Below are 17,573 nucleotides of genomic sequence, written 5' to 3'. Positions count from 1 at the left end.
GATGCCCTTTTTGAAGCTGTTTTTACCGCCTCCACATTGTCATAACGCTCCGCTTTTAGCGTTTTTTTCGTTCGTGGAAATAGGAAAAAGTCGCACGGGGCTAGGTCCGGCGAATATGGAGCGTGGGGAACGACAGACCACCTCTGAGATGCCATATAGTGGGTCACTCGTAAGGCCGTGTGTGTTGGAGCATTGTCTTGATGCAGAAACCAATCACCTGATCGCCAAAGTTCCGGTCGTTTCCTCCTCACGTCCTCTTCCAGACGCCTAAAAACATCCAAGTAAAAGTGCTGGTTAACAGTCTGGCCAGGGGGTACGAATTCCCGATGCACAATTCCACGAACATCAAAAAAGACAATGATGATCGTCTTCACATTTGACCTCACTTGCCTTGCTTTTTTTGGTCTGGGAGAGTTGGGAGTACTCCACTGGCTTGACGCTTTCTTGGTTCTGGGTCATACCCGTAACACCAAGTCTCATCCTCTGTAATGATTTTATTCAAGACGTTGGGTCACGCACATTCATGCGGATGGTATTTTGCTCCTGTGTGAGACGGCGCGGGACAAATTTAGTAGCAACACGTCTCATGTGCAAATCCTCACTCAAAATCCGTTAGCACGAGCTCCAAGAGATTCCTGTCTCTGCTGAAATTTGGTCGATCGTTTGGCGACGATCCTCGTTGATCTTTTGGCGGACCTTTTCAAAGTTCTCCTCATTTCGCGATGCTGAAGGGAGTCCAGAACGAGCTTGGTCTTCAACACACATATCACTACGCTTAAAGCGCCCAAACCACTCCAAAACCTGTGTGCGGCTCATAGCGTCCTCCTGTAAAGCTTCCTGAAGCCTTTGGTGTATCTCCGTTGCAGTGTTTTTATGCTGGAAACAAAATTTCACACACACTCTTTGTTCTTCTAAACTTGCCATCACGACTTTGCAGAGGTAACCCGCCAACAGAGAAACACAATACCACACTCGCACGTTCAGCTCTGCACGACGCCGTCTGCACAGCTGTTTCACGAAGGTCTCTACTAACACTATCTGGCGTGAGAACCCTGCATTACGTCTACGAGTGGCAGCGCCCTTGGAGTACGGTTTCCTTTGGGTCCCCCCGTATTTGTGAAATCGAACCGTTTGTGTTACCGGTCACATGGTTCCACACGTCATCAGTGGTACGCACATCGTTGTATTATTGTTATTACAGTCCTTGTATATTAATTTTTAAGGTGATTATTTTTGTCATACGTGGCCCATCTTTAAGAACACCTGTTCTGAAGATGGTCGGTTAGACTGAAACTGGTTCAAAAAAAAAAAAAAAATGGCTCTGAGCACTATGGGACTTAACTTCTGTGGTCATCAGTCCCCTAGAACTTAGAACTACTTAAACCTAACTAACCTAAGGACATCACACACATCCATGCCCGAGGCAGGATTCGAACCTGCGACCGTAGCAGTCGCGCGGTTCCGGACTGAGCGCCTTAACCGCGAGACCACCGCGGCCGGCCGAAACTGGTTCCTGCAGTTAGTAAATAAATAATTATTTCCTGTTATACAGGCATGAATTACATCATTGTACCGCTCAGAATTAACAGTTACTGCCTTAAAAGCTACATTATCATAAAGAATTAGACCGAATATGTGATTTGCCGAAATCGCGCAACGCAGTGTAGCTTTCCATTCATGTCACGGCTTCCCATGAAGCTTACAATGGTTTCCCCCTACCCAGTACCTGAAAACCAAAGAAGCAGAAGTGCGCATCGTCACAGTACTAGGTATTTTGCTAAGACTCGGCTGAACAGAGAATACATGTCTGCAGTACTTATGGATAAAAACTGATGACTTCACGCTATTGTGATACCTCTGCCCGGAGCCTTCTTTGCCAAAACAGACCGCCATCTGCCCAGAATAAAGCCGGACGGCCCCCAAGTGCTGAGTGCCGAGAAACGGACATGGACCCATTCTGCAACCGCATAGGAGTGGCCGAGTACACTCCCTCACCTCGCTTAAGAATGGACAGGTTGCGAAGAGCCTGGCGGAGAATGAGGAACGTGCCGAAAACTGATGGGCCCCTGCAGCCATTAGGATGGAACGTCAAGAATGTATGCGCGAAAGATATGAGTTCTTCTGGCCAGGCATCAGTCATTTTCCCTGCCTTAGAAGGCAGGAATGCGGCGACAATTCCAGAAATCCACAGGCACTGGGAGGGGAATACGCAAAGCGCGAAGAATTCGCACAGAGAGGCGTCTGAAGGAAGCCAGCGTTCATAAACAGATGTTTTCTAGACAGTAATGACATTCATTATAAACCCACGGACGCCGGCGGACTCTGAGACAAAGGTCAAACATGATTCCATCCAGGTCTCATGCAGAGTTAGCGCCTACAATGAAATGTTGTATGGCTGCTCTCACAACAACTCCGGAATGCAGGAAGACGTCAGAAGAATGTGCCACCAATGCAGGTGAAATAGTGAGAAAGATGCTAATTCCTGAGGCACACATCAGCCCCTGCAAGATGGGTAATTTCCATCCTACACAGACTGACGTGGCCATGAAACATCAAATTGCGAGAGGAGAAAAATTCGAGGAAACGTGGGATTGAGAGATGGATGAGGAGTGTAGACGGGAGTCGGTGAGACAGCGCGGAAACAAGAGGACATGGGGTGTCTTCCATCCATGGCTAACATCACCTTCCTACACCGTGATATCGCTGCTTTGGCCACGCAGCCCACAACGGAGAGACAACGCGGAGATTGTACCTGGACCTTGCTGCAAAGCCGCTACTGCCAATGAGAACAGCCAACTAACGCCGCATGGCTCCGAGCGGACTCATCGACGCAGCGCTTGCCGCCGACAGAGCCACGCGACGAATGATCACGAATCATGGCGAAATGAATCTTACTCCTTCCTTCCCCTTAATAACACATTTGTGTCCATGCCCAGTCATGTCAGCCCTGAGATCTATAATATTGTTTTATTTTGTGTAAAAAGTACAGAAAGAAATACAATTCTTTCTCGTTTTAATCATCTAAGCAGTCTGTTAAAATCACACATCAATCCCTTCATCTCACAATCTTTCGTGTTTGATTTCTTTTAATTACTGGCTCCTCAGTGTGGAGCGATCTTGTTGGTAATTTTAGCGTTACGTGATATCACAAAGTAGAATTTTTCGAGTTCACTAAACTATGTAGATATTCTGGGTTATTAATCTTCATTATCACAACCCTCCTACGGTGTCTCAACGCCACCTATATTTTTATCATTTCACTGTTCGACTATCTACTAACGTAATTATCTAATGTGACATAATTAAGTTGCAAGAAATCGTGTAGTCCAGGAGGATACGAAGAATACGGATATACAGGGTGTTACAAAAAGGTACGGCCAAACTTTCAGAAAACATTCCTCACACACAAATAGAGAAAGGATGTTAGGTGGACATATGTCCGGAAACGCTTAATTTCCATGTTAGAGCTCATTTTAGTTTCATCAGTATGTACTGTACTTCCTCGATTCACCGCCAGTTGGCCCAATTGAAGGAAGCTAATGTTGACTTCGGCGCTTGTGTTGACATGCGACTCATTGCTCTACACTACTAGCATCAAGCACATCAGTAAGTAGCATCAACGGCTTAGTGTTCATCACGAACGTGGTTTTGCAGTCAGTGCAATTTTTACAAATACGGAGTTGACAGATGCCCATTTGATGTATGGATTAGCACGGGGCAATAGCCGTGGCGCGGTACGTTTGTATCGAAACAGATTTCCAGAACGAAGGTGTCCCGACAGCAAAACGTTCGAAGCAATTGATCGACGTCTTAGGGAGCACGGAACATTCCAGCCTATGACTCGCGACTGGGGAAGACCTAGAACGACGAGGACACCTGCAATGGACGAGGCAGTTCTTCATGCAGTTGACGATAACCCTAATGTCAGCGTCAGAGAAGTTGCTGCTGTACAAGGTAACGTTGACCACGTCACTTTATGGAGAGTGCTACGGGAGAACCAGTTATTTCCGTACCATGTACAGCGTGTGCAGGCACTATCAGCAGCTGATTGGCCTCCACGGGTAAGTTCTGCGAATGGTTCATCCAACAATGTGTCAATCCTCATTTCAGTGCAAATGTTCTCTTTACGAATGAGGCTGCATTCCAACGTGATCAAATCGTAAATTTTCACAATCAACATGTGTCGGCTGACGAGAATCCGCACGCAATTGTGCAATCACGCCATCATCACAGATTTTCTGTGAACGTTTGGGCGGGCATTGTTGGTGATGTCTTGATTGGGCCCCATGTTCTTCCACATACGCTCAATGGAGCACGTTATCATGATTTCATACGGGATACTCTACCTGTGCTGCTAGAACATCTGCCTTTACAAGCACGACACAACATGTGGTTCATGCACGATGAAGCTCCTGCACATTTCAGTCGAAGTGTTCGTACGCTTCTCAACAACAGATTCGGTGACCGATGGATTGGTAGAGGCGGACCAATTCCATGGCCTCCACGCTCTCCTGACCTCAACACTCTTGACTTTCATTTATGGGGACATTTGAAAGCCCCTGTCTACGCAACCCCGGTACCAAATGTAGAGACTCTTCGTGCTCGTATTGTGGACGGCTGTGATACAATACGCCATTCTCCGGGGCTGCATCAGCACATTAGGGATTCCATGCGACGGAGGGTGGATGCATGTATCCTCGCTAACGGAGGACATTTTGAACATTTCCTGTAACAAAATGTTTGAATTCATGCTGGTACCTTCTGTTGCTGTGTGTTTCCTTTCCATGAATAATGTGATTTGAAGAGAAGTAATAAAATGAGCTCTAACATGGAAAGTAAGCGTTTCCCGACACATGTCCACATAACATATTTTCTTTCTTTGTGTGTGAGGCATGTTTCCTGAAGGTTTGGCCGTACCTTTTTGTAACACCCTGTAATAGAAAATTGACATTCAAAACAATAGTCACGTTAATTTCTTCGACGTACCTGTAAGGAAGGGCGCCTCAGAGAACCACGCAGTGGGGAAGGCGAAGTCGCAGATGTTGTGCTCTCTCACGAGCGTTACCGCAGGCTTCTCGAACATGATGTCGAAGCAGATGAACATGGCGAAGCTTACGCCGAAGTCCGTATCGAAGATGGAAAACTCAGGTTCCGGTGTCGGCACGAAACCAGGTTCTCCGAACAAGTTGAACTTGCGATATCTGACGACGAACCAAAGACAGCAGATGTTACAGATGATGAGTAAATTGGGTGGTTTGGTTTCCCACATAGCAAACGTAGTCGGCCACAGCATGCCCATGTTATGCAACGGACTTCTTCAGCTTATCACATCAAATCCAAAACAGACTGCATTATAATTAGTTTGAAGATACAGGAAACATCCCTTAGAGCTAGTCGAGTGGTATTTGTGTCCGAGGCTCATGTAAAGACGCAGCTTCAAATGATATGTCTCCAGTTAATGATATTTTGTGGCTTACAGAAACACATGTTTGCCCCGTGTTTTACCTTTCCCCTCCCCCCACCCCAGCAAACACACACATGTAGAGAAAAAAGATTTCACATTATAGCAGATGTGTTTCAGTTTTTGTTTCTATAATGGCCTTTTGCCATTACTTCATGACGCTCAGATGTGCACGTATTATTTGAGCAGTAACTCTAAGAATGGAGGGAAACGCAATACAATTAGAAGATAGTGAAAATTTAAGAGTCTCATTTCATTCTTTCAAAACTAATTACGTGCTCCATTAGATAAATAAGGTTTCGAAAATTGTTGACTTTGAGAGAAGAATTATTGTTGGGGTATTTCTAGTGTTCGTTAGTCATTGTACATCTAATCACGGTTTGGAGCACGTGTACTGCGTCTTAAGGCTTGCATGACCTATCGTCACTGTAGTGCACGTCTAATTTATCTACACCAGCACATTCGAAATTTTTTACCAATAATCTCATTGAGAAGGCTTTCATTTACAGCCAGTTTCACATTGTGAATATTCTTAATCTAGTATTTGCTACTTAAGGGTTACAAACTTTAATTATCAATAATTATTTGGGAGTCATTATTAGCAAAGATGTGTCCATGAAAAAAGAAACAGAACCACATTGGCGAAGGTAGACTATTAATGAAATATTAAATATAACTTCATGGATCAAACTGATTTGATCAGAAACGAAGATTAGGGTATCCAAATCCAATGTAGAAAATGTAGTGCTGTATGTAGATGAAACATGTGAAATAGAAGAATTAAGAGGAACATTTTGTCAATGTAAATGGAGTTTTGGAGGTGTTACTGTAACTTGGCACTATGGAATAAAATTAAAAATGAAGACATACCACAGTAATGGATACAATCGAACCAAAATAATTCATATGATGTGAGTACGTTCACCCTTTGCGTGGGGACAGATGGGCTTAGAAAACGATGGAATGAATCCAGTTAACACAAGAATAAGGGGGCGCCAGAAAACAACGTGGGAAGAGATTTTCAGGCAGAAGATTGGAAAGATAGAAGACTTTGAACCTAGGACCCAAGAAAAACTATGGTTTTGTATTAAACTGCAATTAGAAAAGCTGTAATTCTGTTGTAATTATTTAATTCGCAGATCTGTTACTGTCATTGTACTGAATCCATAGTATGATTGAAATTGAAAAAGTTCTCGTAAGACGTGTTGGTAGCAAAAAAAAAAAAAAAAAAAAAAAATAGTAAAATAAAAAAATAGAAAAAATACTCACAGTTCACAGATTTTTTTTATTTCATCCAGTGTGACATACTGTGGCTGCACTGGGATTTGAAACGTACAACCCCTCACAGAAAAAAATTCCAGTCTCTGATTACAGCGCTACGTCACTCAGAAAGACCATATCAACAGAATTCTTCCACGCAATGGCACGGCATTAAAATTGGTAGAGACCAGCAGAAACGTGCAGGAAACTTAAACGGGAATCGTTGGAAGAAAAGTGTCGTTGTACTCGTTGCATTAATTAAGTGGCCAATATTGTAGGTTGATGGTGCATAGGTTCTATTGCTTGCAGTCAGGTGTGATTTGTAAAGTATTACTAGAGTCCAAGTGACACAATGACAGTAGGGAGCGTCTTAAAAAGGATAATGTACAATGGTCGAACAGCTCCCCGTAAGTCACAGATTCCTGTGGTCAGTGCCTAGCAACGCTTGAGGTTGTGTAAAGAGCGATGCTGCTGGACAGTGGATGACTGGAAAAGGGTAATTACCCTGTTGTGGTCCGATGAAAGGGTTTGGGTTTAGCGAATTCCTGGAGAACGTTACCTGCCGCGTGCCGTGTGCAGTAACGTTCCTGTAACGGACCGTCTGTCCAGAGCCCCGAACTGATTCAACTGGAATGACTTTGTGATTAGTTAGAGGACGACTTCACCCCAGACCCCAGCGTCCAATATTACAATCCTCTCTGGTTTCGGCCCTTGAGCATTGCTGATCTGCCACTTCTCCACAGACATTCAGACACCTTACTGAAAATGTCCCCAGCAGAGCTCAAGTCGTCATAAAGGCGAATGGCCCGCTAATAGGTAACCGTATACTTTCGATCAGATCGTGTATGTATTAGTGTAGGTGTCATTAACCAAAGAAAACAGTGAATTCACTACGAATAAAGACGTCTCAGTTGTCTAGGACCGTGCCCATGTGAGTACACCGGTTTCCGCCGTACCAGCAATGATTAGCACTTCAGGCGTGGCCCGAACTTGGATGGGTGACCATTCGGGTACGCCGTGTGCTGTTGAAAATTTCTCTTTGCCATTGAAGCAGAGGGGACAGGAAGGTTGGTGCGGTGGTCACCAATCTTTGCGCCATTGTGGTGGATTCAATCCCATGTCCCTCTCTGCACTGTTTCATGAAGCGAGGCACAGTGGATGCTGATCTGTCCGTAGGATTCTTGCGGCCCCTTGGTCCTGTTCGAGAGGGTACGTGCCGGTATGGGGTTTCACCTTCTCCCTTCTCCCATCATGTCCAACTCGAGCCGCGCGGGGTAGCCGTGCGGTCTTGGGCGCCTTGTCATGGTTCGCTTGGCTCCACCCGTCGGAGGTTCGACTCATCCCTCGGGCATGGGTGTGTGTCTTGTTCTTAGCGTAAGCTGTTTTAAGTTAGTTTAATTAGTGTGAAAGCCTAGGGAACGATGACCTCAGCAGTTTGGTCCCCTAGATCCTTACCACAAATTTCCAAATTTCCAACACGAACATAACATTACACTGTACACACATACACATACCACCACACACACGCACAGATACGCCCATTTTTAAAATACGTTTGGAATAATTGAGTCCACTCATTGAGAATATCACGCTGGGTCTTTCGACATTTTTGCGGTCCCATCATCCACAACCCTATAGATGTACTGTGGACAACCCTATCTTCCAAGACGGTCACGGAGGGCTACACGTATGCGCTCTTACGTTCAGGCAACTTATCGTACCTTTATTAGGCCGCTAAATCATGCAATATTTATGACTTTCAGAATATCTGTAACAGCGAGCGATAAGTAGGATCCATCGCCCACGCAATTAGGTGAGTCTACGAAAGTAAATAATTCGCATCACTTCTTTTCGAGCTGACTGATTTTTTGCCAGTTCTGCTTGCTTGTAGATTAGTGTGTATAAAAAAAAAAAAAAAAAAAAAAAAAAGAAACCTTACACACAGAAACTGCTGTTCAAAACTGCTCTGGTATGTTTTTAGCTGCATTGAGTAAAATAAGTTCGCTGGAATGAAGTCATTACCGAGGCTAAGATGATTTCTCTTTGACCTGACAAATTTTTTGTCAGTTGTTCTTATATGTACACTGCTGAAAAAAATCGTAAACGAAGAAACCCTTCCGCGTCTCCCAACCATTCATTGGATACGACTTTAGTTACTTAACTTTTATCCTATCAGCTGCACATCCTGCAAAGAAGAGTAATTAACTTTCAATGAAGAAGAAGATCGAAAAATGAGAAACGTGACCACCGTCTATTACACTACTGGCCATTAAAATTGCTACACCACGAAGATGACGTGCTACAGAGGCCAAATTTAACCGACAGGAAGAAGATGCTGTGATGCAAATGATTAGCTTTTCAGAGCATTCACACAAGGTTGGCGCCGGTGGCGTCTCCTACAACGTGCTGACATGAGAAAAGTTACCAACCGTTTCTCATACACAAACAGCAGTTGACCGTCGTTGCCTGGTGAAACGTTGTTGTGATGCCTCGTGTAAGGAGGAGCAATGCGAACCATCACGTTTCCGACTGTGATAAAGGTCGGATTGTAGCCTATCGCGATTGCGGTTTATCTGCTCGCGTTGGTTGAGATCCAATGACTGTTAGCAGAATATGGAGTCGGTGGGTTCAGGAGGGTAATACGGAACGCTGTGCTGGATCCAAACGGCCTCGTACCACTAGCAGTCGAGATGACAGGCATCTGTAACGGATCTTGCAGCCACGTCTCGGTCCCTTGGTTAACAGATGGGGACGTTTGCAAAACAACAACCATCTGCACGAACAGTTCGACGATGTTTGCAGCAGCATGGACTATCACCTCTGGGACCATGGCTGCGGTTACCCTTGACGCTGGATCACAGGCAGGAGCGCCTGCGATGGTGTACTCTACGACGAACCTGAGTGCACGAATGGCAAAACGTCAATTTTTAGGATCAATCCAGGTTCTGTTTACAGCATCATGATGGTCGCATTCGTATTTGGCGACATCGCGGTGAACACACATTCGAAGCGTGTATTCGTCATCGCCATACTAGCGTATCACCCGGCGTGATGGTATGAGGTACCATTGGTTACATGTCTCGGCCAGCTCTTGTTCGCATTGACGGCACTTTGAACAGTGGACGTTACATTTCAGATGTGTTACGACCTGTGGCTCTACCCTTCATTTGATCCCTGCAAAACCCTACATTTTAGCAGGATAAAGCACGACCGCATGTTGTAGGTCCTGTAAGGGACTTCTGGATACAGAAAATGTTCGACTGCTGCCCTGGCCAGCACATTCTGCAGATCTCCCAGCAACTGAAAACGTCTGGTCAATGGTGGCTGAGCAACTGGCTCATCACAATACGCCAGTCTCTACTCTTCATGAACTGTGGTATCTCGTTGAAGCTGCATGGGCAGCTGTACCTGTACGCGCCATCCAAGCTCTGTTTGACTCAATGCCCAGGCGTATCAAGGCAGTCATTACGGCCAGAGGTGGTTGTTCTGGGTACTGATTTCTCAGGATCTATGCACCTAAATTGCGTGAAAATGTAATCACATGTCAGTTCTAGTATAATGTATTTGTCCAATAAATACTCGTTTATCATCTGCATTTCCTCCTGGTGTAGAAATTTTAATGGTCAGTAGTGTATTTGACAAGTCAATTATCATGGCCTTACAACATTGTCGCCGTGGCTCACGGTCATCATTCGTCACATAAGAAAGCTATAGTGGAGTAATGTAACTTCTGAAGTCACTTGGAGTTCAAGTTAAACGCCGGAACCGTCAAATCCGTCCAGCCGATAATTCAATTACAACAATATACAGAAAGTTCCTTTGTGGCCGTTAAATCGAACAACAAGAAACCCCTCACAGCTGCCTCTGTGACGACAAAACTTCTTTTGCAATAAAAAGCAGTGTGTACGCCATCAATATTTGCGAGATAAGCGGCCGGTTCTGGTGGAAGTTTTATTTTTTATTTTATTTTTTCGTGGTAGGACTGGGCAGATAGAGTAGCGGACGGCGGGCCGCAGTGGGCCAGCAGCCGGTCGCTGACAGCCGGGGATGCGTGCCGCCAGGCGCGGGCTCTCGTATCACGGCGCAGTAAAAATTGATTCGGCCGAGCTCCACCGCGCCGTGGTGGGGACAGCACGAAAAGTTGTTCGTCCACCTCAGGACCGCTCCGCACCGCCGATCGGCTCTCACCGACCGCTGTGGGCGAAAGGCCAGCCGACAGCGCGAGCAAACTGCTGCTCTGGGGTTTCAGAAATCGTCTCGGCTTTGCAGCGCAATAAGTTCTGGAAACCGGATTCATTTACACAGGTTGGGTAAAACAATATGAGCAGCCTCGTTTCGTGGTACAGGATCACTTCAATACTTGTATGTGTTTGTACATCGGATTTTTTTACTTTTCTCCACCAGACGAAGCCATTATTTATTTTTTATTTATTTTACATATCTAGTTTTGTAGTGCCAAATTGAGGAGAAACTCTGCAAGGTCATGGAACGATCGGTGCATCAAATTAACACCATAAAAGTAATAATCGATAAGAAAATAAATGCGAATCCTATGCAGACGACAACTTCCAAGTGCGAGATAAGCCACTGCAAATGCGAAATGCAGATGCATTATTAATCTGTGTAAACGCCAGAATATTGAATGGAAGCATGCAAATGTGTACGCATCGTGTTACACAGGTACCGTATGTCGGTTTGTAAGACGGAATTGCATGCCTGGTGCACTTGGTTGGTCTACATCTACATCTACATCCATACTCCTCAAGCCAACTGACGGTGTGTGGCGGAGGGTACCTTGAGTACCTGTATCGGTTCTCCCTTCTATTCCAGTCTCGTATTGTTCGTGGAAAGAAGGATTGTCGGTATGCCTGTGTGTGGGCTCTAATCTCTCTGATTTTATCCTCATGGTCTCTTCGCGAGATATACGTAGGAAGGAGCAATATACTGCTTGACTCCTCGGTGAAGATATGTTCTCGAAACTTCAACAAAAGCCCGTACCGAGCTACTGAGCGTCTCTCCTACAGTCTCCCACTGGAGTTTATCCATCATCTCCGTAACGCTTTCACGATTTCTAAATGATCCTGTAAAGAAGCGCGCTGCTCTCCGTTGGATCTTCTCTATCTCTTCTATCAACACTATCTGGTATGGATCCCACACTGCTGAGCAGTATTCAAGCAATGGGCGAACAAGAGTACTGTAACCTACTTCCTTTGTTTTCGGATTGCTTTTCCTTAGGATTCTTCCAATGAATCTCAGTTCGGCATCTGCTTTACCGACGATCAACTTTATATGATCATTCCATTTTAAATCACTCCTAATGCGTACTCCCCGATAATTTATGGAATTAACTGCTTCCAGTTGCTGACCTGCTATATTGTAGCTAAATGATAAGGGATCTTTCTTTCCATGTATTCGCAGCACATTACACTTGTCTACATTGAGATTCAATTGCCATTCCCTGCACCATGCGTCAATTCGCTGCGGATCCTCCTGCATTTCAGTACAATTTTCTATTGTTACAATCTCTCGATATACCACAGCATCATCCGCAAAAAGCCTCAGTGAACTTCCGATGTCATCCACAAGGTCATTTATGTATACCGTGAATAGCAACGGTCAATACGGGGACGGTTATTGCTTCTTGTGGATGACACTGGAGCTGTCGTCCGATGGTATCCCATATGTGCTCGTCTTGAGACAGATCTGGTGATCGAGCAGGCCTAGGCACTATGTCGACACTCTGTAGAGCACGTTGGGTTACAACAGCGGTTCGTTATCCAACTGGAAATGCTGTTAATGGATGGCAGTACAACAGGCCAAATCATCAGACTGACATGTACAAATTTGGAGTCAGGGTGCGTGGGATGACCACGAAAGTGCTCTTTCTGTGATACGAAATAGCACCCCAGACCATAACGCCTGTTGTGGGTTGTAATGGATCTTTATTTACGTGACCATTACGGCACTCCAACCCCAGTTCAAATGGTTCAAATGGCTCTGACAAGGGAACCTCCCCATCGCATCCCCCTCAGATTTAGCTATAAGTTGGCACAGTGAATAGGCCTCGAAAAACTGAACACAGATCAATCGAGAAAACAGAAGTTGTGTGGAACCATGAAAAAATAAGCAAAATATACAAACTGAGTAGTCCATGTGCAAGATAGGCAACATCAAGGACAGTATGAGCCAAGGAACGTCGTGGTCCCGTGGTTAGCGTGAGCAGCTGCGGAACGAGAGGTCCTTGGTTCACCCTTCCCTCGAGTGAAACTTTTACTTTATTTATTTTCGCAAAGTTATGATCTGTCCGTTCATTCATTGACGTCTCTGTTCACTGTAATAAGTTTAGTGTCTGTGCTTTGCGACCGCACCGCAAAAGCGTCTACTAATCGCACGGTCGCACGCTTTTGCGGTGCGGTCGCAAAGCACAGACACTAAACTTATTACAGTGAACAGAGACGTCAATGAACGAACGGACAGATCATAACTTCGCGAAAATAAATAAAGTAAAATTTTCACTCGAGGGAAGACTTAAACCAAGGACCTCTCCTTCCGCAGCTGCTCACGCTAACCACGGGACCACGGCACTCCTCGGCTCACATTGTCCTTGATATTGCCTATCTTGCACATGGACTACTCAGTTTGTATATTTTGCTTATTTCTTCGTAGTTCCACACAACTTCTTCCTGTTTTCTCGATTGATCTGTGTTCAGTTTTTCAAGGCCTATCCACTGTGCCAACGTATAACTAAATCTGAGGGGGGTGCGATGGGGAGGTTCCCTTGTGAGCACTATGGGACTAAACTTCTTAGGTCATCAGTCCCCTACAACTTAGAACTACTTAAACCTAACTAACCGAAGGACATCACACACATCCATGCCCGAGGCAGGATTCGAACCTGCGACCGTAGCGGTCGCGCGGTTCCAGACTGTAGCGCCTAGAACCGCTCGGCCACCATGGCCGGCTCCAATCCCAGTTCTCGATACCAGTAATATCGTACTACTTTTCTGCGAAGTACCAGACAGATTTTTGTGACAATATTCACATTTGGTTTTATTAATGTATAGGTACTCCGATGTATCGATGTATTACAATGATATGGTTCTTGTATGTATTCATCTCTGTGAGACTGTCATAATCTTTGACTTACTTGCAACCGTTTTGGGGCGAATGCGCACACAGCAGTCTTTGTTTCACTTTGCAGAAGTTAAGTTGTTATTTCGCTTTGTAAAAGAACAGTCAAGTCTTGTGTTTGGTTAAAGTAGAAATTAAATATGTGAAGATTGATACAAAACTGTTTTCTTGATTATGTGGCAATTAGGAAGAAGTATATGTGAATTTACAAGAAGTTTAATAAAAATGTGGATCGTGATCACCAAGTCAAAAATTATTTCCACCATACCATCGTTCTGATCTGGGATTGTTCGATCATTAAGAATTTCCTGAAAAACGTATTTGTTAGGTCTTCAAATATTGCTAAAATACAGATCGGGACCTCTTAGCAGTCAAAGTGGGATTGCCCTAGAATCAACAAGATGAGCCATAACAAGTTCGACGAAATCTACGTGGGAATCCATTCAAGATAAGTGCCAAAATTAATGACTTTTTTACAGTGACTTCATTATTTCCATTCTGACGATACCATCCACTGTCAATAACTTTGTTTTTGCCCGATAAACCGAACATACGCTGCGTGAACAACATTATTAATTTGATTTCAAACCTACTTTGCAAGTGGTGGTATTGTTAGAAGGTCCACTGAGTACTGCACGCAGACCGATTGGTTACATGCCCTCAACAGGACTACTTCCAACCAACACACGGCCATTAATGACACCAAGGCAGAACCAACTTGCCCTCGAATGACCTCACGCTTGAGACCACCAAAGTCGCAAACAGAGGTGGTTTGGGTTCAGTTGACTACACGCTACAGGTTGTCTGGCTCGGAACTGTCCTTGAAGTAACCGATTTGCAACAGCGAGTTGTGTCACTGTGGCGCCAAATGCTGCTCAATGTGCTGCTGCACACGCAGTACCGGTGCGCCAGAACCATATGCCGCACGCGATGGTCTTCCGTCTCGGTAGCACCACGTGGCTGTCCGGAGCGCGGTTTTATAGCGACCGTACATTCCCGTGACCACCGCTGCCAGGAATCATGTACAATGGCAACGTTATTGCCAAGACTTTCTGCAATTCAGCTGTAGGAACATCCAGCTTCTCGTAGCCCTATTGCATGACGTCGTTCAAACTCAGTGAGATGTTGATAGTGGGATCTTAAAACGTTAAAGGCTCTCTTGACTAACATCAACTCTTCACGTCCAATCTCGAAGTTAACCAATGCTCACGACCATTAAAGAGTGTATTTAAATAAAAATGATTTTCGTGTTGATAGTGGTGCCACTAAGGCCACTCTTATGCCTCTGGTACGAAATTTGAATTGACATCATCTTTCATGTGTAGAGAAACGCTTACTAACTTCAGTTTGTATCACGCAACTCCTAGTTGGAGTTGTGATTTTTTTTCTGTTACTGTCAAAGCGTGACGAACAATATAACAAGCCGGCCGGGATGGCCGATCGGTTCTAGGCGCTACAGTCTGGAACCGCGCGACCGCTACGGTCGCAGGTTCGAATCCTGCCTCGGGCATGGGTATGTGTGATGTTCTTAGGTTTGTTAGGTTTAAGTAGTTCTAAGTTCTAGGGGACTGATGACCACAGAAGTTAAGTCCCATAGTGATCAGAGCCATTTTGAACAATATAACAAGCGAACTTCATTAATTTCTTTTACAGAAAATCCCCGACAGAACAGAAGGCGTGAGCCAAGAGGAAATTCTTCAGTTTGACTGGCAAGTGTGCGAATTACTGGTAAACATTTTTAATTCTTGTAGTAGTTTACAGGAAAAGGACGCAGAAGTATTATGTAAGCCTTCCTGACGAAAGTCAACTAAGTGTGATCGAAACGAAAAAAAAAAAAAAAAGTCACTGAGAGCTATGGGACTTAACATCTTAGGTCATCAGTCCCCTAGAACTTAGAACTACTTAAACATAACTAACCTAAGGACATCATACACATCCATGCCCGAGGCAGGATTCGAACCTGCGACAGTAGCTGTCGCCCGGTTCCAGACTGAGACGGATAGAACCACTCGGCCACCGCGGCTGGCATCGAAATTCTGATTAGGCTTCTGTCCAGAATTAAGTGAATTTTATGTGCCCATTTGGTAGAGGGCACAGAGTTAGTCTAGTCACGTATTCGTTTTATCGATATGCAGTAAAAGAGACTGTAAAACACGGAGAATAAACAGCAATCCAGCAGCGAATCAGTGGCCCTGCACTCTTGGCGGTAGCAGTAAGCACTTGCTAAGGCAGTGCTATAGCTGCTGGATTACTGGTTATTCCTCGAGTTTTACTCTCCCTGCCAGTTCACATCGGTAATAACAACATTCCACTAGACTAATCTGGGACCGCTCCTACTAATGGGCAAATAAAATTTGGTTTCAAAAGTCATTTTTTTTGTGTTTGGAAATAAACTGATGCTTGCCCAATACGCTGAGCGTCTCAAGAAAACGTGACGAGCACTATTGGTTTGGGCTGAGACCAGCTAGACAACGCATAAATGAAAGTTCAAATATCTACTGAAAAATCAGAGAAAATGCGCCTGATGGCTCTTAGGAGAAACAACCTGTATAAGTCATAAGTGAATGAAAATCAGCAAAGTAGATTAATTTTCGTATTGTACCATTACTTCTTTGGGACATGTTCTACTCGCGTATGTATTAGCATTAAGTCTTCGAACAAGATCACGAAAATATGTTTTCCACAACAGCCTCCTATCAATCTGAGCACCTACGAATTTTAATTGTTCAGACTCTGTAATGATATCCACATTCTGTGTAATCAAAATATTGGTCCTAGTTGAATAGTGTTTTAGGAACTAACAATTGAATCTCACAGTGATTTAGCATCAGTTTATTTTCTAGGAAACGTGAACTTATGTCCTTAACCGCACTATCTAATACCTACCCTGTGATACTTACAGCATCCTTCACTACCAAACTGGTGTCATTAGTAAACAAATATTGTAGAATCACCTGCCATATTAGAAAGCACGCCATTTACATAATATAAGAAACCGGAGCTGCGCCAGCACTGTCCCCTGGCGGCAGACAAAGACACTTTAAAACGCACGTTATTAAACGTGCAAACAGCGAAACTGGAACAAGGGAATTCGTGATAATTCCGTAAAAGCTTACGTCACAGGCTTCACATCAATTTAAATCAAAATTATTCCCCGTTTTTAGTCTCATTGCTATTTATTAATTACGAAGCGCATAAATTACTCAAGTTTTACCGTCTATAGAGTCAAGTCACACTAATACCCAAGAAACGAAATAGAAGTAATTCGCTGAATTACAGACCCACATCAATAACGTCGATTTGCGGAACGATTTTTCAACATATACTCCGCTCGAACATTGTAAATTATCTCGAAGAAAGCGACTGATTGACAAATATCTAGCACGGATTCAAAGAACATAATTCTTGTGAGACACAACGAGCCTTTTATTCTCGCGGGCCGCGGTGGTCTCGCGGTTCTAGGCGCGCAGTCCGGAACCGTGCGACTGCTACTGTCGCAGGTTCGAATCCTGCCTCGGGCATGGATGTGTGTGATGTCCTTAGGTTAGTTAGGTTTAAGTAGTTCTAAGTTCTAGGGGACTGATGACCACAGCTGTTAAGTCCCATAGTGCTCAGAGCCATTCTCGTGAAGTAACGTGTGCTGTTGACAGCAGATGTCAAATAGATTGCATATTTTTGGATTCCCAGAAGGCATTAGGGGCGGATTCTAATCAAATTGCGT

At 44.5% G+C, this 17,573-nt stretch overlaps 1 protein-coding gene across 3 annotated transcripts in view; it reads right to left on the bottom strand.

Annotated features, from left to right (window-relative positions):
- LOC126484137 (uncharacterized) overlaps nucleotides 1-17,573 on the bottom strand; it is a 375,463-nt gene that overhangs the window by 39,516 nt on the left and 318,374 nt on the right. For all 3 annotated transcript variants that reach the window (XM_050107520.1, XM_050107518.1, XM_050107519.1), the window contains exon 6: nucleotides 4,987-5,201. In XM_050107520.1, coding sequence (XP_049963477.1) covers nucleotides 4,987-5,201 — 215 coding nt within the window. The remainder of the gene's footprint in view (nucleotides 1-4,986; nucleotides 5,202-17,573) is intronic.

This window comes from Schistocerca serialis, chromosome 6, assembly GCF_023864345.2.
Source record: "Schistocerca serialis cubense isolate TAMUIC-IGC-003099 chromosome 6, iqSchSeri2.2, whole genome shotgun sequence".
NCBI classification, from domain to species: domain Eukaryota; kingdom Metazoa; phylum Arthropoda; class Insecta; order Orthoptera; family Acrididae; genus Schistocerca; species Schistocerca serialis.
Note: the sequence above shows the minus strand (reverse complement) of the source record. Positions and strands in the feature narration are given on the sequence as shown.